General features: G+C 41.5%; 1 protein-coding gene across 3 annotated transcripts in view; it reads left to right on the top strand.

The window, feature by feature from the left end:
• Window positions 1-24,515, top strand: part of LOC122554210 (dihydropyrimidine dehydrogenase [NADP(+)]-like) — a 735,384-nt gene that overhangs the window by 153,261 nt on the left and 557,608 nt on the right. For all 3 annotated transcript variants that reach the window (XM_043698867.1, XM_043698868.1, XM_043698869.1), the window contains exon 3: window positions 23,580-23,662. In XM_043698867.1, coding sequence (XP_043554802.1) covers window positions 23,580-23,662 — 83 coding nt within the window. The remainder of the gene's footprint in view (window positions 1-23,579; window positions 23,663-24,515) is intronic.

The raw sequence follows: 24,515 nt of genomic DNA, 5'->3' as shown, positions 1-24,515 counted from the left end.
CAGCCATTTCCTGGACCACTCTCCTAAACTGTTTAAATCTTTCTACAGCCTCCCCATCTCCTCAGAACTACCTGCCTATCCACCTAACTTTGTATCATCGGCAAACTTTGTCAGAATGCCCCCAGTCCCTTCATCCATATCATTAATATATAAAGTGAACAACTGCGACCCCAACACTGAACCCTGTGGGACATCACTTATCACCAGCTGCCATTCCAAAAAATAATCTTTTATGCCAACTCTCTGCCTTCTGTCAGACAGCCAATCCTCAATCCGTGCCAGTAGCTCACCTCAAACACCATGGGCCCTCACCTTACTTAGTAGCTTCCCATGAGGCACCTTATCAAATGTCTTTTGGAAGTCCAGATAGATAACATCCACTGGGTCTCCCTGATCTAACCTACTTGTTCCCTCTTCAAAGAATTCTAACAGGTTTGTCAGGCATGACCTCTCATTACTAAATCCATGCTGACTTGTTCTAATCCGACCCTGCACTTCCAAGAATTTAGAAATCTCATCCTTAACGATGGATTCTAGAATTTTACCAACTACCAAGGTTAGGCTAATTGGCTGGTTGTCTTGATCTTTTCTTGAACAGCAGCAATTTTCCAATCATCTGGGACTTTCCCTGACTCCAATGACTTTTGAAAGATCATAACCAACGCCTCTGCTATTTCCTCAGCCACCTCCCTCAGAACTTTAGGATGTAGCCCATCGAGGCCAGGAGAGTTATCAACTTTTAGACCTTTTAGCATTTTTAGCACTTTCTCTTTTGTAATGCCTACCATACTCAACTCTGCCCCCGACTCTCCGTAATTGTTGGGATATTAATCATGGCTTCCACTGTGAAGACTGATGCAAAGTACTTATTAAGTTCTTCAGCTCTTATCTTTATCTCCCATCACTAGCCTTCTGCATCAGTTTGAAGTGGCCCAATGTCTACTTTTGACTCTCGTTTGTTCCTTATGCATTGAAAGGAACTTTTACTATCAGTTCTAATATTACTGGCTAGCTTACCTTCATATTTAGATTAGATTACTTACAGTGTGGAAACAGGCCCTTCAGCCCAACAAGTCCACACCGACCTGCTGGAGCGCAACCCACTCAGACCTGCACATTTTTGGACTGAGAGAGTATACCGTTGCACCTGGAGGAAACCCACACAGACACGGGGGGAACGTGCAAACTCCATACAGTCAGTCGCCTAGGAGGAAATTGAACCCAGGTCTCTGTGCTGTGAGGCAGCAGTGCTAACCATTGTGCCACCGTGCCGCCCACGATCCTCTCCTTCCTTATTTTCCTCTTTGTTATCCTCTGTTTGTTTTGTAGCCTTCCCAATCTTCTGATTTCCCAGTACTCTTGCCCACTTTATAGGCTGTCTCTTTTTTTTGATACATTTCCTGACATCCTTTGTCAGCCATGGCTGTCTAATTCACCCCCGGATAATCTTTCTTTACTTTGGGATGAACCTCTGTACTGTGTCCTCAATTGCACCCAGAAACTCCTGCCATTGTTGCTCTACTGTCTTCCTCGCTAGGCTCTGCTTCTAGTCAATTTTCATCAGTTCCTCTCTCACGCCCCTGTAATTACCTTTATTTAACTGTAACACCATTATATCCGATTTGTAACACCTTTACATCCGATTTTGCCTTCTCTCTTTCAAACTGCAGCCTGGACTCTACCATATTATGATAGCCTGCTCCCTTGTGGGCTCCATAACAAGCTGTTCCAAAAAACCATCCTGTAAGCATTCCATGAATTCCCTTTCTTTGGACCCACCAGCAACATTATTCACCCAGACCATTTGCATATTGAAGTCCCCCATGATCACGTGACCTTGCCTTTCTGACATGCTCTATCTACTTCTTGGTACATCTTGCGCCCCTGGTCCTGACTATTGCTGGGAGGTCTGTATATAACTCCCATTATGGTCTTTTTTTGCCTTTGTGGCTATTCACCTCCAACCACACAGACCCTATGTCATCATCTGACCCTATGTCATTCAGTGCCATAGATTTAATTTCCCTGTCTTCTCGATAAGTTGTAAATCCTTGGATGTTTAACTGCCAGTCCTGAATCCCCTGCAACCACTTCTCTGTGATGTCTACCACATTATAATCATTCACGATGATGTGTGCTATTAATTCATCTAATTTGTTACGAATACTACGAGCATTCGGGTAAGCGCCTAAATGCTAATTTTCTTATCCTTATGATTTCCATCATCTCTAGTAAGATGTCCTGACTTATTCCATTTTATTTCATTCCTAGTCTGCCTTGAACTTAAACCCTGCACACATGCTATCCTGCTGCTTACCTTTCTACTTGACTCCATCCTCCCTGATGCTTTCCCTTTCCCTTCCCCTCAACTCACCAGTTTAAAATCCTACTGACCACCCTATTTATCCTTTTCGCCAGAACAGATCGGTTCAGGTGGAGACTGTCTCATCGTACAGATCCCTCTGGTTCCAAAGCTGATGCCAATGTCCCATGAAATGGAATCCCTTTTTCCCACACCAATCTCTTAGACATATGTTTACTTCCCTAATTTTCTTATCCTTATGCCAATTAGAACGTGGCTCAGGCAATAATCCAGAGATTATGACCCTTGAGGACCTGTTGTTCAATTTCCTTCCGAGTGCTTGATTCTCCCCAGATTGTCCTTCCTAGCTTTGTCTATGTTGTTAGTGCCAACATGGACCACAACAACTGGATTAGATTAGATTACTTACAGTGTGGAAACAGGCCCTTCAGCCCAACAAGTCCACACTGCCCCGCCGAAGCGCAACCCACCCATACCCCTGCATTTACCCCTTACCTAACACTACGGGCAATTTAGCTTCATGAATTCCCTTTCTTTGGATCCACCAGCAGCAGTATTCACCCAGTCCACCTGCATATTGAAGTCCCCCATGATCACCGTGACCCTGCCTTTCTGACATGACCTATCTATTTCCCAGTACATCATGTGTCCCTGGTCCTGACCACTGCTGGGAGGTCTATACATAACTAGCATTATGGTTTTTTTGCCTTTGTGGTTCCTGAACTCCACCCATACAGACTCCACATCATCTGACCCTGTGTCATTCAATGCCATAGAATTAATTTCATTCTTAACTAACAAGACAACCTCACCTCCTCTGCCCAACTCCCTGTCCTCTCGATAAGTTGTAAATCATTGGATGTTTAACTGCCAGTCCTGAACCCCCTGCAACCATGTCGCTGTGATGCCCTCCACATCATAATTATTCACGATGATTTGTGCTGTTAATTCATCTACTTTGTTGCGAATACTATGAGCATTCAGGTAAAGTACCTTAATGCTAACTTCCTTATCATTATTAGAGATATTGGAAATCATAAGATGTCCTAAGTTATCCTTCCTTTTTGCTACAGTCCTAGTCTACCTCAAGCCTAAACCCACCTGCACACGTGCTATCCTGTTGCTTATCTTCCCATTTAACTCCATACTCCCTGTCACTTTCGCTTTCCCTTCCCCCCGACTCACAAGTTTAAAGTCCTGCTGACCACCCTATTTATCCTTTTTGCCAGAACACTGGTTCCAGATCGGTTCAGGTGGAGACCGTCCCAACGGTACAGATACTCCCGGGTGCCAAAGCTGATGCCAATGCCCCATGAAATGGAATCCCTCTTTCCCACAACAATCCCTTAGCCATGTGTTTACTTCCCTAATTTTCTATGCCAATTGGCACATGGCTCAGGCATTAATCCGGAGATTATGACCCTCGAGGACCTGTTCTTCAATTTCCTCCCTAGTGCTTGATAATCCCTAAACAGGTCCTCCACCCTAGCTTTGCCTATGTTGTTAGTCCCAACATGGGCCACAACAACTGGATCCTCCTCAGGGTAGTCCTTTCAGGCTAATCAGAGATGTCCTGCACCCTGGCACCGGGCAGGCAACACACCATGCGGGACTCCCGATCTAGCTCACAAAGGATACTATCTGTCACCTAATGAGAGAATCCCCAATAACAACTACTTGTCTTTTTGCTCCCCCCTCTTGAACGGCCTTCTGCACCACGGTGCCATGGTCAGCTGGCTCATCCTGTCCACAGCCCTTTCCCTCATCCATACAGGGGGCGAGAATCCACTCCTGAACTCAGAATACCTCCTACCTTCCTCACTTACAGTCACACCCTGTTGTCCCTGAACACTTACTGAATTTGAATTACTGAATCTACCGGGTGTGACTGCATCCTGAACAAAGTGTCCAGGTAACTCTCCCCCTCCCAGATGTGCTGCAGTGTTTGAAGCGCAGATTCCAGATCAGCAATTCAGACCTGGAGTTCTTCCAGTAACCAACACTTGCTGCAGATGTGGTCACTGCCGTTCGCAATGGGATCAGCTAATTCCCACATCATACAGCTACAGCACATCACCTGTCCAACCATCTCTACTTATTCAATTAACTTTTACAATTTATGTGTTAAATAATTTCTAGTACTTTTCTGCTACGGTCTTATTCAATTAACCAATTAAAGTTTTAATCATTCTCACAATACACAAGAAATATAAATTGAAGAGCCTTACCTTAACAATAGATGAGAGTCCTTTTTGGTTAGAGCTCCCGCTCTTCCTGCTGCTGGAATAGAAAAGGAGGGCAGCGCCTGTCGAAGTAAGTTTTTTAAACCTTAAAGTGGTGTCTCACTTTCCCTGTAGGCCCCTGATCAACATTCCCGCTTTTCCTGCTAGAATGCACCTACTTAAATAGCAACCACTTGCCTTCCCAACAGCCTCCCTGCTCCGACTTCACGTCCGCCCAGCTCCCGCCGCTCTCTGCTGTAAAACAAGACAGCTGGCTTCGAGGTACATGCTTAAATAGCAATCACTGGCTTTCCCAACAGCCTCTCAAGGAGCGAGAAAAACAGAGTCTTCGGAGTTGCTCAAGCACTTTCTGTAGTTATTTCAAATTTTCAGCAGCACCAGTAACAGTTTTCCTTCTATTACCTTAAAAAATATATAGTTCGGTCAACTTTAAAACCCAAGCTTGCAAATACTAATAATAAATAATGAAAGCTTATTGTAATGTGGAACCAAAGAAGCATAAACAAACTTGTAGAAGTTGCTAGAAGCATGGAGCAGACATTTTAAAGCACTGTGAATAAATTTCTGTTCCAATATATATTGGCCAATATGTCATTTCTACACACCTGAGAGATATATATGCAACAGCAATAGTATATTAAGGCATGCAAAATAGGTGTAATTTGTCCAGTGTAGCAATTTCTTATGAATACATGACTTCTATGAAATGGTATTCAGAGCCTAGCCAGATTTTAAAAAGAGGCTTCATTAGATGAATTGGTAATAATTTGGCTTGTCATGTTCCATTTAGAAAGATTGATTCTACTATTTTCAATTGGCCACATAAAATGTTCATTGTCATAGTACCCAACTAACTTAATCTAAAGGAGACAAGAAATTTTAAACTTCCAAGAAGAGAGAAATCTTAAATTATCTTCTTGATATCTAAACGATTTTTAACATGACAATTTAGACTATTCAACTGTACTTTGGGTTGCTGCAGGATTGGAGCCAAATTGTTCTAAAAAGTATTTTCCCATCTTTGTATATATACTTGTATTTATCAATTTGTCTGTCATGTTGCATTTATTAATACATTTATCTCTTAAAGGACTCAATCAATTCCATTTCTATAATATTAAGTAAGGGGATGCCTATGTGTCTTTGTGTTATTGAGAGATATTGCTGATTTTTAAATAGAAAGGGATAGTGCCAAAGGAGATTAAGCCAGTTACATTGTCAATCATCACAGGGATCAGGAAAAGATTTTCAAAGATCTCAAAGTATGAATATATAAAATATTCAGATTTTTAATCTGTTCTGTCTATATTAGGATTTAATAATATGCATTTGTATTATGCAATGTGAAAGAATGTTCAGACTTAAACATTTTTTTACAATTAGAGAACCAGTGTACATTTTAGTATTGAATTCCAGAATTGAATGGCATATTGATCCTAACGAATAGATTCTTGTCTGTACTTCAAATCCAATGGAAGGAACAGACATCCTCATTAGATTGTGTTAGTCCGACTGGCAGTGACATAATGGTTGGTTGCAGCCCAAAGGATGTTGCAAAGGTCTTGATTTTCATTTATGAGAGACATGTGTACATTGATTCTGAACTAGATGATTGCAATTTACTGAAGTGAAATGACTGAACTCAATATTGCTTTGAGGTGAAAATCAGAACAGACACTAGTGCCTCTGGCAATTCCTTGAATTCAAAGTGAAATATTACTACACAAGTGCTACAGTACTATTCTCTTGTGAAAACAATATGATTGATTGCCGACCAAAATAAATATAATTTAATATTGAAATTCATATCAAACTTAAATAGTACAGGGAGTCAAATCAAACATCCCTTCCTGTTGAATTTGAGCTATCTACAATGCGATTGAAGTAGTTGAAAGGATCATTTTCTATGTTTGAAAATAAATGAGTGACAATATGTTTTTGTTTACATGAAATGTCTTTTGCTGTCTTTGAACAATCTTGTTTGATTATTAGTTTTATAAACAATCTTAAATATAGACATGATGAAACTAGATCTTTTCTGTTGTGAAAGTGCTTTGTAAACTAACACTTTCCAGCTGATTTCAAAGGTGTTTCATGTTGGATTGTTGAAACTAATCTTCCACTTTGGGCCAAATATTAATTCAGTGTTTGAGAGGAATAGCAGCATTGGAACAAGCAATTGCTTTGAAATTAGAAAATGTGTGTTTCTCCAATATCAGTGGATGGAATTTTCCCAGGTCCTGAATGATGTGGGTTAACGATGTGTCTATTGGGGAGATGTGGCAAAATTAGAAAAATGGGATACTCAAAGTTGAGAAAAAAAAGTCTGATTTTCCATTTGTGATTAAGCAGCAAGAGCAATATCAGTGTGCATTTACATTTAATTATTTTCTAATATGACAAGAAGTCATAGGTGAGGCCACCTTTGGAATATTGTGCGCAATTCTGGTCTCCCTGCTGTAAGAAGGATGTTGTGAAACTTGAAAGGGTTCAGAAAAGATTTTCAAGGATGTTGCCAGGGTCAGAAGGTTTGAGCCAAAGGGAGAGGCTGAATAGGCTGGGTTTTTTTCCCCTGGAGTGTCAGAGGCTGAGGGGTGACCTGTAGAGATTTACAAAATCATGAGGGGCATGATAGGGTAAATAGACAAGATATTTTCCCTGGGGTGGGGGATTCCAAAACTAAAGTGCATGGATTTAAGGTGAGGGGGAAAGATTTAAAACAGATGTAAGGGGTAATGTTTTCACACAGAGGGTGGTGCGTGTATGCAACGAGTTGCCAGAGGAAGTGTTGGAGGTTGGTACAAATACAACATTTAAAAGGCAGCTGGATGGGTATATGAATATAAGGGGTTTGGCGGGAGATGGGCCAAATGCTGGCAAATAGGACTAGATTTATTTAGGATATCTAGTCGGCATGGACGAGTTGGACTGAAGGATCTGTTTCTGTGCTGTATATCTTTATTACTCTATTACTGTAAGTCATAGGAGCAGAAGTGGGCCTTTCAGTCTATTGCGTCTGCTCCGCAATTCAATATCATGAGTGATCCGATAATCCTCAAATCCACTTTCCTGCCTACACCCCATAGCTCATCACTCCTGTACTGATTAAAAATCTGTCTATCTCAGCCTTAAGTATTACCAATCCTGTTAAGTGTTAAAATAGATGTAAAGTAAGTTGTGAGTGCCCCTTTCAAGAGGTGAGTCCATGAGCACTGATGAATCACACTAGTGACGAGAGTGTGTTGCTGGAAAAGCACAGCAGGTCAGGCAGCATCTGAGGAACAGGAAAATCAATATTTCAGGCCAGAGCCCTTCATTAGGAATGATCACCAGCATCTGCAGACCTCACTTTCTTCTAGTTGAATCACACCAGTGGGTCATTGGCTAGTTTGCAGATTTATTCAGACTTGTTTTGAGCTTTTACAAAGTGCACAGCTACAGAATAAAACCTCCCTGTTTGTTTGCTGACAAAAACATGTTTTTGTGTTCATTGGTTCCAACTAGAGCCTAGTAATTGCCCAGTATCGAATAGACCTGGCCTCCATAGTCCTCAGAGAATTCACAGATTGCATAGATATGTTACCTTCTGCGAATTCACAGATTCCACTGATATTTTGCCCTCCGAGAGAAGAAATTCCTCCTCATCTTTGTCTTTATTCTGAGATTATACCCACTGGTCCCAAACTCTTCCACAATGGAGAGTCTGCATCTACCCTGTCAAATTCCATATTCTCATCACATTTATACACTGTTTGCTACTTCCAACTTCTGGATTGTCTCACCATTATCCTCATTGCAATTGTTGAACCAGTTACATTGGTAGACACTATGATTCACCTGGTCACTGAAGCCATGTGAAAATAAGAAATTGCATGGAACGTTCATGAAACATTGGCTCGTAACTTACGCTGTAGGTCTAATCCATGGAAAGACTTTTCAATCACCTTTGAGGTTAGTGAAGTTAGTGTGGATATATTTACAAATTACACCCCTCAGATTGTGTGTCAGTATCACAATTCTTTCAGGATGTGTTGCTAATTTCAGTGCAAGGACAGGGAGTTAGGAATGTGTTCAGTTCCAGTTTGCTCCCAGTCAAGCTTCTTGAATGGCTTGCAATGCCCTGTGAAAGATGAGAGAGAGTTTTGAGATGGGACATTACAAAACCCTAATACTGATGCATGTTAATTTGGAGTTGTTGGGAGCAACATAGGAGCCAGCCATTCACATTACTGCTAAAGAAAATATTTTACCAAAATGGATTACTGTGTCAGAGTGGGTGTGGTACCGTCTCATTGGCTATTTGACCATTTCTTTGTGGCATGAAACTGTGATCCCTCGAATATCCTACCTCTTCCAATTTTGCAAAACAGCAACAAATCCAGTTATGACTGCTGTCTATCTTTGAAGATTGTATTTGACCATCATCTCCTGTCTCCTAGCAATGCTTGGCATTATGAACCAAGCATTGAGCTTGCCTCTTGTTCAATTAATAGATTGGAGTTTGAAGATATCATGATACTGGCTGTACAGATGAGGTGTGGAAGTGGGACCTAGAAATGATATAGGTATCAGATTTCCAATCCAGACTGTTAAATAAAAGCTCCACATCCCTCCATTTCTACTGGAGGAAAGAAATACATGAAATATTCAAAAAGCAACTAGGGTAATGAAATTTCTGAAAGGAGAATTTCTTTGCTCACCTTCACAGCAAAAGAGAATGGTGTCTCAGTGATGGACAGGAAACAAAATTATTGAAGAGACAGAATATATTAGAGTTGAGAGTGTGGTGCTGGAAAAGCACAGCAGGCCAGGCAGCATCCGAGGAACAGGAGAATCAATGTTTTGGGCAAAAGCCCTTCATCAGGAATGAGGCCATATCATATTCAACATAAAAACATAAAACCTATCACCATCAACTCCCCCCACCCCTAAGAGCTTATGCTCGAAACATCGGCTTTCCTGTTCCTCAGATGCTGCCTGTCCAGCTGTGCTTTTCCAGCACCACACTTTTTGACTCTGATCTCCAGCATCTGCAGTCATCACTTTCTCCCAGTACACCTTTTCTCAGAAGGAGACCAAAACTGCTCGCAGTAGTCCCGATACAGCTGCAACATAACCTCCCTATTTTTAAATTCCATCTCTCAAGCAATGAAGGACAACATTCCATTTGCCTTCTTACTTACCTGTTGCACCTGCAATCCAACTTGTTGATTGAAAATTTTAAGATTGGAAATGGGGAAAAAAATTTAGCGTAGAGTCTTCAGGATCTGATCATTTCCAGTATTGAATAACACAAATGAGGAAGATACAGCATTAGAATCCTATCTAACTGACATGATGCAAATGTAGCAGATTGCATTGACTGTCTGGAAAGCTAATGAAAGGACTTCCTCTCTTTGAACAAATTTGTATTTAAATTGATCAGTGAAGTGTCTGGCATCAACTAATTTTGAATGTGGCCAACAGTTATCCAAATCCAGGAAGCTTTAGTAACTTTCTGAGGATATTTAATAAGTTCTAATTTCATGATAAGTTTGAAATTTCATAGTTCAGACTAAGTTTGGATTAGCATGGATGCTGATGTAATAAGAAATAAAACAAAGAAAAGAAGCCTTACATAATCAGGATGTGCAAGAAGTTATTCCTATCTAAGATGCAGCTATTTATGGTTTACCTTTTGAGGATCCACATTGATATCAATGATATTTAAACAGATCTAATATTACTATATGCAATTTCAAGGACAGGAAAGATCATATGGAGACATAAGGTAATTCCAGTAGCTAAGTTATTGAAAAGAAAGGCTCTTCTGTTCACAGTCCCCAGGTAGATAAAATATACCTATACTGTATTCCCCTTTCTGCAGATTTCCAATTTGCTATGGTGTGGAGGTTGAGTATTCCATTGAACCTGAGAGTGATGCCGCTAGGTGTTCTCAGCTCCTGACAGGGCCATCCGTTCAGAGTAAGGTCAGAGAGGAGGAACCAAGCAAAGCACATTTCCAAAACAAGTGCTCCACAGTGATCCAGGCAGAAGATGCTAGTGTGATACCAATGGCTGCAATGGTAGGTGACCACAGCAGTGTAGAGAGATTCCAAATCATCGAGGTTTCCTTCTTTGTCACTGGAATTGGATCACTTCTGTGTACATGGACACATTGCATACACGCGCACACACTACACGTGCGCACAGGCGTGCACAACACCACCAGCACACGCACACGTCCCACCCCACACACATATCCCACCTCACAAACCACACACACCCCATCCCACATGCACACACCCCACCCACACAAACACGCATGCATACACCACTTTGAGCACACACTACACATGCATATGCACATGCACCTGGGCGATTGGAGTGAGGTGACAGTGACAGAGTTGTGAGATCTGGAAGTCCCTAGCTTCAGTCTGGGACATAGCTGGTGGAGTTTGACTCAGTTGTTTTGCTCTCGGAATAAGAACAGGAGAGTGTTTTAGCCGCTTTCTTCACTATTGAGCAATCACCTTTAGAGCCCACTCTGCTCCCAACATGTGGGAAAGGGGCTAGAAAAATAGTCTGTTCCATTACCAACCTGGCTAAAAAAAACTGCATCCAACAGGTTCTGAAAACCAAAGTCAAACTCAATCTTCAAATCTTGAATGTATGAGCTATCAGGGAGAAGGAGTGAACCAGTCAAACAGAATGAAGAACTGCCCTTGTTGCTGTGATCTCAAACACTTCAACATTCATATTAATGCCCTGCTAGAGACCCGATGAGCAAGTGAAGAGCAGCTAAGGGAGGAAGGTGATTGTTATATCTTCCTCTCGAGTGGTAAAACCTAGGTTCTTCCCAGGATGCATGGAATTGGATTCTCTGTCAAGAACAAACTCTCAATCAACTCACAGAGCTCCATGTTAGCATCAATAATCGCTTCATAATTCTTAGTCTACAACTTACCAAGAACCAGCAGGCAACAGGTATCAGTGCCTATGCTCCAACCATCGATGCCATCGATGAGTCCAAAGAAGGCTTCTATTTCGCTCTGGACACTTGGGGGAGTCTCCTGTATGAAGAGACACACTTCGTTGAGGACATCTGACAGCAAGAGAAAATGCAGAAAAGGAGCTGGAGAAAGAACAGCCAATGATCTCAAGGTCAAAGATCACTTCCACCCCCAGAAAAACGGCCAAATGTGTAATCGGAGATGTGGTTCTAGAATTGGGCTGATCAGTCACACAAGGATGCATACAGAATCTCCTGGGTGGGCAATCATACTCATTATAGTGAGTAATTGCTGACGATATTGAATATCAAAGTTTGTGAAGATATGTTGAAGGCAGTGTAATGACCCACATCCTGTGAAAGAATAAATAATATATATATATTACATAAGGATACATGAGGATTTACAAGCATTGGCTTAAGCACAAAATAAACTTTACAAGGATGATATCAGAACTGTAAGAGTGTAGTTGTCAGAATTACTGAAATAGTTGATGCCCTTTAGAAAAGAGAAGGTTGAAAGTGAATAGATCGAGATTTTTAAGTTATGGAGAAGCTTGAAAGCATAGATTGAGAGAAATTATTTCCAATGTTAGGGAGTATAAAACTGAGGGCTATAAGTTACTAATAATTTGGGGTGGCATGGTGGCGCAGTGGTTAGCACTGCTACCTCACAGTGCCAGGGGTCCGGGTGCGATTCCAGCCTTGGGCGGCTGTCTGTGTGATGTTTGTAAGTTCTCTCCATGTCTTTGTGGGTTTCCTCCCACAATCCAAACAATTGGCCATTTAAATTATCCATTGTCTTCAGGGATCTATAGGTTAGGTGCATTAGCTATGGGTAAATGTAGAGTAATAGGATCTGACTGGGTTACTGTTCGGAGGGTCAGTGTGGACTTGTTGGGCCGAATGGCCTGTTCCCACACTGTTGGTTTTCTATGATCCTATGAATCCAATATTGAATTCAGGAGGTTATCCTTTACTTGAATGATGAGACTGTGAACCTTGCTACCACACTCAGTGGTTGGGATGGATAGCTAGGATGGATTAAAAGGGATTTCAAGTTAATTACCTGATCCTTCAATCAAAGGATATGCTGAAAGGGTCGAATATGTTAAGTTAGGAGGAGACTCCTGTGGAGCATGAAAAGCAGAACAAAACTATTATATGAATGGCACATTCCTGTTCAGTAAATTCTGAGTAAGTTTATGGAATATAAAAGGCTAGGAACCAGAATGCCTAGAAGGAGTGGAAAAAAATAACCTGTGTATTGAAGAAAAATAAAAACATACAACTCCACCTGTCATTCTCACCTTATTCTCCATATCATGTAACATCTGTGGCTGTTCACTTTGCATTAGAACATTAAAATAGGGTTCTTGAAATGGATGCTGCCTGAATTGCTGTGCTCTTCCAGCACCACTAATCCAGATTCTTGAAATATTAGATTTGCATATCGATGTGAACATTGTACAGTCACACAATTTATACTCTCTACTGAAAATTGCCATCAGCTTATGATTTTTTTCACCTTTTAACAAATATCAGCATGTAACAACTGCAATTTAATTTTTTTTTAATCCACATGATATATTATGTTCCGGTGTTAATGCTATGTCTTTAGATAATTTTTCTGTATTTCCAATCTGCTTTATTCCAACAAGTGTGTGATTTTCTGTTCAGTCTGTGATCGTTATTATGAACTGGTTAGCCTGACTGATACTGAGCGCCCAATGTAAATATAATTGTGAAGAAGAAGCTAACCTAGGAATCATGGATAACTACTGACAATTTTCAAATAGATTCTGTTACATTTGTACAGTAGCCATATGATAATGCCAGGCCAATGCAACCACAATGTTTTTATATTGGTTATAATTGATAACTTACATTTATATAGCATGTTTTATGTAAAAAAAAAGATGTTTAAAGAATGAGGGGGATCTTATAGAAACATATAAAATTATAAAGGGAATCGATAAGATAGAAGTAGAGAGGATGTTTCCGCTGGTGGGTGAAACTAGGACAAGAGGGCATAGCCTCAAAATTAGGGAGAGTAGATTTAGGACTGAATTGCAGAGGAACTTCTTCACCCAGAGGGTTGTAAATCTATGCAATTCCTTCCCCAGTGAAGTAGTTGATGCTACTTCAGTAAACATTTTTAAAGATAAGATGGATTTTTGTTGAACCATGAAGAAAGTAAGGGTTACGACCAGACGGCAGGTATGTCCACAATAAGATCAGCCATGATCTTATTGAATGGCGGGGCAGGCTTGAAGGGCCAGATGGCCTACTCCTGATGTTCTAAAAATATTTCACAAGGGCATAATCAGATAAAAATTAGTCCAGAAGCAGGAAAAGGAGCCACAGCAGTAGTCGAATAAATGCCTGATTTTGGGTGGGTTTCAATTAAAGTGAGGGGAGAGGAGAGGCAGAGAGTTTTAGTATTATCATGGAATCCCTACAGTGTGGAAACAGGCCATTTGGCCCAACAAGACCACACCAATCCTCCAAAGAGCATCCACCCAGATTCACCCTCCTACCCTATCCCTGCATTTCCCATGGCAAATTAAGCTAATCTACACATCCCTGCTCACTGTGGGCAATTTAGCGTGGCTAAACCACCTGACCTGCACATCTTTGGACTGCGGAAGGAACCCAGAGCACCCAGAGGAAACCCATGTAGACACGGGCAGCTTGTGCAAACTCCAAACAGACAGTCACTTGAGGTTGGGATTAAATCTGGGTCCCTGGCACTGTGAGGCAGCAGTGCTAACCACTGAGCCACCCATTATGGAGAGAATTCTGAAGTTTCTGACCTGACGACTGCCAATGGCAGATCATAAGGAATGAGGGGGCACACAGGAAGATTGAATGGTAGCTTGCATGCTTATTGGCCTTATCACCTTCTGTTACTGCATTCAATAATTTGTCATTCTTAGATTTATGCTTTTTTTACCTCAAAAATCTTCCTGTGGGTTCCAATTTCCATCAAAATGAAGCACGCCCCATTTTGCTATATCGAATTGCATTTGTTGTTTATGTGCCCACTGGTGCTAATTTATGTCTTCATTCATCTTGGTGTGTGACACTACTTTGCACTCTCTTCCAGTGAAAAAAGATCTTTCCATATCCCGCACCCCTTTATTGCTCCGTGACCATCTTTTGAAATACATATGGATTCCATTTTAGTCATGCCCTTTCTTATTGTCATAAAATTATTTCTGATTAATGCAAAAACTAACCATTCTTATGGAATCATAAATTATTACAGCACAGGAACTATTTGGACCATGAATTTTTCTCTGTCTCTTCCAAAGAGAAATCTAGTTCATCCCACAACATGGCTTAACCCCCATAGCCCTGCATTTTGTGTTCGTGAATTCCCTTTTGAAAGGTCCTATCAAATCAGCATATTTAGTAATCACTGATCACACTTTACATGAAAAACGGCTCGATTCTTAACTATTATTTCTTCATACATCATAGTCTGGAATAAACAGCTGATAATCCTTGGTATAATATCACTTTTTAAACTTTCACTGGAACAGGCAGTCAAACTTTGGTTATAAAGTGTCCTTTTAAAGAATGCGAGAGCAGAGGGAGATAAAACTGGAAGTAATAGGAGAACAAAATGATTGTGAGGGATGATTTTTTTATCAAGGTAGTCACAGTTAGAATTTTCAAAACAAGGAAATCTAAAAGATTAATCTTTTCTTTTGGAGAACCAGCAATTGGATCATCAAATAATGCATTTGGCAGCAGCCAAGAGGCAATTTTGACAAAGAGCAAAGGGACAGTTGGACAAATGGGTTTCTAAACGATCTGAGAGGAATGCATTTTCTGGATGGTGAGGGCAGGGATGTGCTTTGAAGCTTGAATGAAACTTGGAATTTTGACATTTTTGAGCATTTTGCTGGGGAGATTCTGGATTCAGAGTCAAAGAGTCATACAGTATGGAAGCAAACCCTTCGGTCCAACCGGTCCATACTGACCAGATATCCCAAACAGAAATACCTGCCTGCACTTGGCCCATATCCCTCTAAACATTTCTTAATCATGTACTTATCCAAATGTCTTTTAAATAATGTAACCGTACTCACATCCACCATTTCTTTTTAAAGCTCATTCCACACACAAACTACTCTCTGTGTAAAAGCAAATTGCCTCTCAAGTGTCTTTTTGAAATCTTTCTCCGCTCACCTTATAAGTATGCTGCTTAGTCTTGAAATTCCCTACCCTAGGGAAAAGACACCTGCCATTCACATTATCTATGATCTATTATCATGATTTTATATAAGGTCAACCCTCAGCCTCCTACGCTCCAGTGAAAAAGATTCCAGCCTATCAAGTCTCTCCATGTAACTTAAAACCTCTGTTTGTGGCAATATCCTGGTAAATCTTTTCTGAACCCTCTCTGGTTTAATAATACCATTCTGATGTAAATGTAAATTATTAATATCAGTTGATGCTGTTGTTTGTCCACATTTATGTCTGGAGGTTTTCACTCAGTTGTGGCCATACTGTTTAATGCTTATAATGGCCTCTGTTTAAAATCCCTACTGTGTGGAAACAGGCCCTTTGGCCCAACAAGCCCACACCGACCCACTGAAGAGTAACCCATGCAGACCCGTTCCCCTACTCTATATTTGCCCCTGACTAATAATTTGCCTCTGACTAATAATACGGGCAGTTTAACATGACCAATTCACCTAACCTGCACATATTTGGATCGTGGGAGGAAACCCACACGGACAGGGGGAGAATACCCAAACACCACACAGACAGTCGCCTGAGGCTAGAATTGAACCTGGGTCCCTGGCACTGTGAAGCAGCAGTGTTAACCGCTGAGATTCCATGGTAGCTGCGTAAGGGTTTCAAGCAGCCCAATCCTTGTCACCCTTCTGCTGGCACAAAGGCCAGCTGTACAATTCCCTGTTTAAAACCTTGGGTGGGATTTTTCCATTTTCAGTTGAAGTCTTTTGTTGAGCGAGATTTATGGTGCCCTGTACATCATAGCACAGAGGGACATTTTGCATACGACCTTTTGCTCATCACACCTTATTTCCTGTCTGTACCTTCATGGTCAATCCTTTAGGTTGGCTGCAGTTTTTTCTCTATTTGCAAGCCACCTTGACAAAATGAGTCAGTGATATTCAGACGATGTTTAGAGTATTGAGTGCAGTTCTAGTCACTATTTTATGGAAAGAATATGGACGCACTGAGACGAATAACAAGGATGATACTGGAAATGTGTGTGTCTCAATGAAGAAAGGATTGATAGGCTGGGTCTGAGAATGGCCGAGTTGATGTTGGTAAAATTCTGAAAGCTTCTGAAAGATAGAATGTTTCCTCTTGTGGAAAGAGCATGAGAAAAGGCTATTAATGTGATATAATCACCAATAAATCAAATAGAAAACTCTTTACCCAAAGAATGGTGAGAGTGTGGAACTTGTTGCCAAAACGTGTGGCTGAAGTGAACAGTATGAACACATTTAAGGGGAGGCTGTACAAAAAAAATGAGGGGACAAAAGTACAAAATGGCTTGGTGTGGTATAAGATTTAAATGAGAAAATACAGGAGAGGCTTAAATGGAGCGTAAATACTAGCAAGCATTGCTTAGACTGAATGGCCTTTATGTTTTGAATAACTTGTACTTTAAGTAAATGAGATAATAATTATTTTGAAGTGTGTAATTATTTTAATGTCTTTGTTACCCAATAGTCAAATTCTTATCTGAAATTTAAATGACTTGGTCCGAAAACATGATTTTGCTACCTAAATATTCCCTGATTCAGCAACCTATCACTTCCCCTTCATCTACAGCCTAGCACAACTTCCTGATATTTACCTTAGCACTTTTCCCCTTAACGATGTAATATCGGCCTGACTTATGCTGTCTCTGTTTCACAGTCCTATCTACCCTGCCGTGAAAGTCTTGAACCCATAATAAGTTTGCTCCCCTGCTTTACATATTTTGGAATCATGCCTGGTTGTGAAATCCCAACCTCTAGCTCATTCTGTGGGTGTGGGAATAAGTGTTTTGGCTGCTTATATGTTGTAAATTTTGATACCATGTGCTATGAAAATGATTCTCTTCATCTTGGCAAGACTACATATACATGATCTGCAACTTCCCTAAGAATCGCTGAAGTCCTTATCCATGATGTCTCATAACCCATGCATTAGTTAAGGAATTCCCTTTTCCTATCCCTTAGTTCTTGTGCTGTCTCTGTAATGGAGGAAAGGCAGCTAGTAAAGCAGTTGACGATTGTTGCACAGAGTATCTATCCTTCTCTGACGAATTTCTGCAGTCCTGCATTTTTGCAGTTTAGGAAGGCACAGTGCCTCAGTAGTTCACACTGCTGCCTCACGGTGGAAGGACCCAGGTTGATTCTAGCCTTGGGTGACTGTCAGTGTGGACATTCTTCCCATATGAGCTTCCATTGGATGCTCCTGTTTCCTCCCCCTATCCAAAGATGTGCAGTAAATTGCACAACAGAGTCCAGGGATGTGCAACTAGTTCCATTTGCCGTGCTAAATGTGGTATTATGGGGACAGGAATGGGGGTGCTGTGTGCTCTTTGGAGGGTCGGTGTGGTCTTAGTGGGCCTAATGGCCTCTTCTGCAATTTAGGGATTAGATGAGTCTTTGACCCTCGAGCAATGATGACTAGCCTCTGGAAGTCATAACTATTGGCCTTGGCATGTCTCTAGCTACAGAAGTACTGGGCAATATTCCTTCGAAAATCTCCCAAACCCACTCTCCTTCTCTTGCTACTGACCTCAGCAATACTAGTGTTTATTCAGACAAGTCTTGATCAAAATGTAAAGTGCTTGTTTTAGTATTTTAAAATGAACAAGCATTTCAGTTCTCTCTTCAGAACAGTCAACACACACATTTTACACACGTTCAGCTTGAAATCTCCATGTTTTAGTTCATTTTTGGGTGTGTATTCTTGATGATCCATTCGTTAAGACTCACTGTTATACCTTACAGTTGAACATATCCTTTAAATATGTTTGGGCCATGGTGGAGAACTTTGCGCTTCTTCACATTTCATTTCCTCTGCATCCTGTTTGTGTACTTGCAAAACATATTCAAAATCTCCTGCAGTTTATCCTGCTCAGCTTTGCAATGTACCACTTTCACTAGGTTTGCATCATCGGCAAGTGCAACCACTGTGACTGTGACACTTAGCACACTTGCAACAACGTGTATTTATGTGTCAACTTTTACATCCCAAGGCATGACACGGGAGCATTATAAACCAAAGTTTTACATTGAGCAACAGAACGAGAAATTGGCACAGCTGACCAAAAGCTTAGCTGAACAGGTAGGTTTTAAGATGCCATCTTGAATGCAGTAGCCCAGTGTGGAGCTGGGCTAGTAGCCTGGTGCAGGAACGTGGTGGCGGTGACCTGGTGCAGGAGCGGGGTGGCAGAGACCTGGTTCAGGAGTGTCATGACAGAGACCTGGTGCAGGAGCGTGGTGGCAGAGACCTGGTGCAGGAGCTGGGTGGCAGAGACCTGGTTCAGGAGTGTCGTGACAGAGACCTGGTTCAGGAGTGTGGTGGCAGAGACCTGGTGTAGGGTTGGGCTGGCAGTGACCTGGTGCAGGAGCGTGGTGGCAGAGACCTAGTGCAGGAGTGTGGTGGCAGAGACCTGGTGCAGGGGTGTGGTGACAGTGGCCTGGTGTAGGGTTGGGCTGGCAGTGACCTAGTGCAGGAGCGTGGTGTCAGAGACCTGGTGCAGGAGCATGGTGGCAGAGACCTGGTGCAGGAGCATGGTGGCAGAGACCTAGTGCAGGAGCATGGTGGCAGTGACCTGGTGCAGGAGTGTGGTGGCAGTGACCTGGTGCAGGAGAGTGGTGGCAGAGACCTGGTGCAGGAGCATGGTGGCAGAGACCTAGTGCAGGAGCATGGTGGCAGAGACCTGGTGCAGGAGTGTGGTGGCAGTGACCTGGTGCAGGAGCGTGGTGGCAGTGACCTGGTGCAGGAGCGTGGTGGCAGAGACCTGGTGCAGGACCGTGGTGGTAGAGACCTGGTGTAGGAGTGTGTAGGCAGACACCTGGTTCAGGAGCATGGTGACAGAGACCTGGTTCAGGAGCCGGGTGGCAGAGACCTGGTGTAGGAGCGTGATGACAAAGACCTGGTGCAGGAGCGTGGTAGCACAGAGCTGGTTCAGGAGCGAGGTAGTAGAGACCGGTGCAGGAGCCGGGTGGCAGAGACCTGGCGTAGGAGCAGGGTGAACAGCCCGGCATGGAGCATGTCAGCAGCCGGCTGGAGGCCCCCTACATTGATCTGCTGTGGGGAACCTTGGGAGACAGACAATGATGTTTGTCTTTTTAGTTTTCCTTTTTGTTTTTCTGGCCTATGGTCATTCTGTGTATGGTTGTAATGTTTTGTTTCTTCATTTCTCTATTCTATAACTCAAGATTGGACCTTGGCACCTTTGTCCCAATATGGCACTGTAAGTGGCGACTTATAAACTTTTCGCGTACTCATTTGAGTACATCAGACAATAAAGCTAATTAAATTCAAGGAGGCAAGAATGAAAGAGAGGTGGAGAGATGGAACAAGGGGATTTCAAAGCATTGAGCCTTGGCGACTTCTACTGGTGGGATAATTAAAATTAAGGATGCTCATGAAACCAGAATTAGATTAGCACATAATGTCTCCTGGGGGGCTGGAGACCACCAGGGTGAGAGAATAGTGAGGAAGGTCTTCAGGAGACTTGAAAAAAAGGAGAATTTTACAATCACTGGGAGCCAATGGAGAGCAATGAGCACAGGGTGGTGGATGAACAGCGAATGGGGCAGAACCTAATGTCCATAACCAGCTCGGAGCAGCAAGCTTGGGGGGCAAGGCAATCGTTTGATCAAGTGGGAAATTTCTGGAAGGCTTCTTATCTCACCACGACTAAGTCAGGGCAGAGAAGGTTCCAGCTGGCATTCCTGATTGAATGCTGGTTATACTCACAGTGAGTGGTGAATTTGCCATACAAAAGACCAAACAGCAAATCCAATGGGCTGGATTGGGTGGGAGGTGGGTGGAAAGGAGGTAGTTGGAATAATGGCATCAATAGAGTCATAGAGTCATATAGCATGGAAACAGACTTTTTGGTCCAACTAGTCTGTGTAGACCAGGTTTCCTAAATTGAATTAGTCCCATTTGCCTGCATTTGGCCAATATCTCTCTAAACCTTTTCTATTCTTGTACCTGTCCAAATGTCCTTTAAATGTTGTAACTGAACAAAGAGACCTTGGAGTGCAGGTTCATAGCTCCTTGAAAATGGAGTTGCAGGTAGATAGGATAGTGAAGAAGGCGTTTGGTATGCTTTCCTTTATTGGTCAGAGTATTGAGTACAGGAGTTGGGAGGTCATGTTGCGGCTGTACAGGACATTGGTTAGGCCACTGTTGGAATATTGCATGCAATTCTGGTCTCCTTCCTATCGGAAAGATGTTGTGAAACTTGAAAGGGTTCAGAAAACATTTACAAGGATGTTGCCAGGGTTGGGCCAGAGAATGTGGTGGAGGCTGGTACAATTGCAACATTTAAGAGGCATTTGGATGGGTATATGTATAGGAAGGGTTTGGAGGGATATGGGCCGGGTGCTGGCAGGTGGGACTAGATTGGGTTGGGATATCTGGTCGGCATGGACAGGTTGGACCAAACGGTCTGTTTCTGTACTGTACATCTCTATGACTCTTTGACTTTATTTCCTCTGGCAGTTCATTCCATATTTGAACCATCCTGTATGAAAATGTTGCCCCTCAAGTCCCTTTTAAATCTTTTTCCTCTTACTTTAAAAAATGCCCCTAGTTCCAACTCCCCCACCCTCAGGAAAAAGACCTTTGCTATTCATCTTATCTGCAACCTCATGATTTTATAAACCTTTATAAGGTCACCCATCAACATCCTTTGCCTTATTAAAGGAAGTTGAATGGGTCTAGCATTGGAAATGGGGAGGGGTTTCTGTCAGAGGCACCCACTTCCCTCCTATGAGCCATCCCTTCCCCACCCCTCACTTCCAGCCCCAGCCATCCTCACTTACCTCACCACAATAATTCAACAATGGTCTGTGATGAAAGTCAAAGTGTATTTCCAGCCATGCAGCACTGAGATTGGCTAGTAGGTGTCAGGACGAAGTTCCGCCACATCTCCTAGCAATCACACCACCTGACTACTGAGACAAATCCTGAAATCAAGTGTCCTCCGTGGAACAGGGAGCCACACCAGCAGGTTTCCTCTTAGCTGTGAGGATCTTCATTTCCTCAGGGGTGCCAGAAATTGGATCAGCAGGGATGTTTTGGTAGCATTCTTTGGGCCTGTCTCTTCTCGGTGTGGGAACAATGTGGACACCAGGAGGCAGCCATGACTGTATTATGATGGCCAAGTCTGGAGGTAATAACTCAAGGTTTCAGCAACAGCCAAGCTGAGACAAAGATAGTGACAGAAACTGTTACAAGGGTGGACGTACACTGTGCTAACTAATAGCATAGATATGTGATCAGAGTTTCATCCTCTGGATAACAATGGTATCCATTCATAAAATATTTCTACTGAGTCCTGCTTTATTTTCCCTAAACTGCATCAGAACTCTTTCTGAATTCCAAATTGCTAAAAGACAAATCATCTGCTGTACCTGACCTTCTGTGAATAATGAAGAAAGAGATGGCAAATGTGCTTCTTTTTTCAGAGCTTCCTTGGGTTAATGGAAGTCAGGTTTATGTTCTGGTAAACTTGAAGAAAATAAAATTGGAAGCATTTTTCTATTATGAATGTACTGATAAGCCAGATGCTGCAGGCCATTGTGATTGCTATGCACAATTCAAGGGAAATTGTAATTCAGCTGTATACAAATAAATGCAACAACTCATTCACGAGTGATTGTGCACGAAGAGGTGTGACACAATGCAATAAATCTGAATAATCCTCAAATTATTTTGAATTCACTGTGGCCCAGCTGTAACCTCACATTCCGCTTTAAAATGTTTTGTTAAATGTTCTATTTCTTTCCTTTTTTTTGCCTTCTCCACCATTCAATAATTTGATTTTGATTTGATCCGTGTATCTAGGTACAGTGAAAAGTTTTGTTTTGCTTGCAGTACAAAGCAGATCACACCATACAAAGTGAATTAGGGTAATTGAGCATAGTTACTAATACAATATTACGGCTGCAGAAGAGGTGCACAGAGAGCAAGATCAACATTAAATTAAAAATTTGAAAAGTCCGTTCAGAATCCTAATATCAGCAGGGAAGAAATTGTCCTTGAATCTGTTAATATGTGTGTTCAAGCTTTTGTATCTTCTGCCTGACAGAAGAGGTTGGAAGAGATTACCTATATTGTGTACATACTCTTTATACTCTTGATTATAGTTCCGTGTTTTGCATTCTGTTCTGCTGAATTTTTCCCACTTCTTGTAGTTTTTGTTTTCTGTCCTTTTATTCAATTATAAATAAATTAGCATCTCTATATTTAGCCCTGACACTTCTAAAAGTATCTCACTCTTATTCTGATACTCAAGAGTATGCAAGACATGAGTATAAACATTTAAATTGTCTGCGTAGTTTTGTTTACCTTTTATATTTCTCTGATTCATTCTGTCCTGGGGATATTTACATTATTCCCAGTGTACAAACACTGACTCTGAAACAGCTAGTTTTCCAACTTAGTGGACAAATGCCTTAGGGAAGACAAACAATTTAAATAAAAGTAAGCATGGTGTAAATAGTTTTATATGTTTCATACATTAGGGTTTGTAATAAAATGAGATATTTGCAATCAGATATCCATGGCTGTCTTCTTGTATGCATTCCTCTCATACATGGTGAGTTAGTGATAAGATTTCCATGACAACCACATTGTGAATAAGATTGACTTTTGGCACGTTTATAATGTCAATTTTGATTATGCAACGGAAACACTTGAGAGAATATGTTGCTAGAGAAGGGATCTGTTTTAAAATGTGATCATGAAAGTAAACACTGAAAGGAAAATGTTTTTACCTGGTTTATTCCAGAGCCATGAGAAGCTGGAGAATAATTTTGATGACATCAAACACACCACTCTCAGTGAGCGAGGAGCACTTCGTGAAGCAATGAGGTAAGTCCAAGTCGCCATGGCAACAATCGCCGATTGGTAAAGGAAAAAGCCATTCTTTATTATTGGGAGGAAGAAATGAGTTCATTGCCACCATTCTGATCTTTTCTCTAAGGTATTAATTTGTCAGTAGAGTATCTTCCCTTGGGGCTGTGCTTAGGTTGCAAGGATGCAGCTAGTTCAGCTTGTGTGTGCAATCAGAATTTAAATAATGTTTTCACTTCAGCTGCCTGCCTCCACAAGACAAAAAACCTTTTTTTACCAGCCTGTCTACCACTTAAAAGGCATTCAATCATTTTAACCCAACTGCTGATTGGCACGATGACACTTTCTTCACCCCAGGAATTCTTTGTGTATTAGAAATATTCTAGTCTGAAGTGATTTTGGAGCAAATTTTATCAATTTCAGTGCTCTGAATCATAAATTTCATAAAAGTGGGATTATTCACATTTAAGCTGCAATATACCTATTTTTATTAAACTTTTATACATGCGGATGATATTTTAACTCAAATATCAAAGTGATTTGCAGGCCATTCAACGATTTAGCAAAAATGATACTCATTGCTTTAATGGATGAGATGATGTTTAATAATTAGTTTATTGTTACGGTTTTTTCACAAGATGTTATTGAATTGAAGATATTAATTTGAGACGGAACTCTGCTGAATCAATACCAGTGAGGTGTAATGCTGATTGTTTTGCATCCTTTACTTGCCTGGCAATCCATGTGTCTGCGCGTATTTAGAGTTGAATTGGTTCATGTACTTTTTAAGTTGAGGAACTGTGGAATCCTTTATCTCTTTACCGACATAAAAATAAGTTTCTTTGGAAAGTTCACGTTGCCCCTCTTGCAA

The sequence above is a fragment of the Chiloscyllium plagiosum genome, chromosome 11 (genome assembly GCF_004010195.1).
Source record: "Chiloscyllium plagiosum isolate BGI_BamShark_2017 chromosome 11, ASM401019v2, whole genome shotgun sequence".
NCBI classification, from domain to species: domain Eukaryota; kingdom Metazoa; phylum Chordata; class Chondrichthyes; order Orectolobiformes; family Hemiscylliidae; genus Chiloscyllium; species Chiloscyllium plagiosum.
The sequence above is the reverse complement of the archived record's forward strand: the minus strand, read 5'-3'. Positions and strand labels throughout refer to the sequence as shown.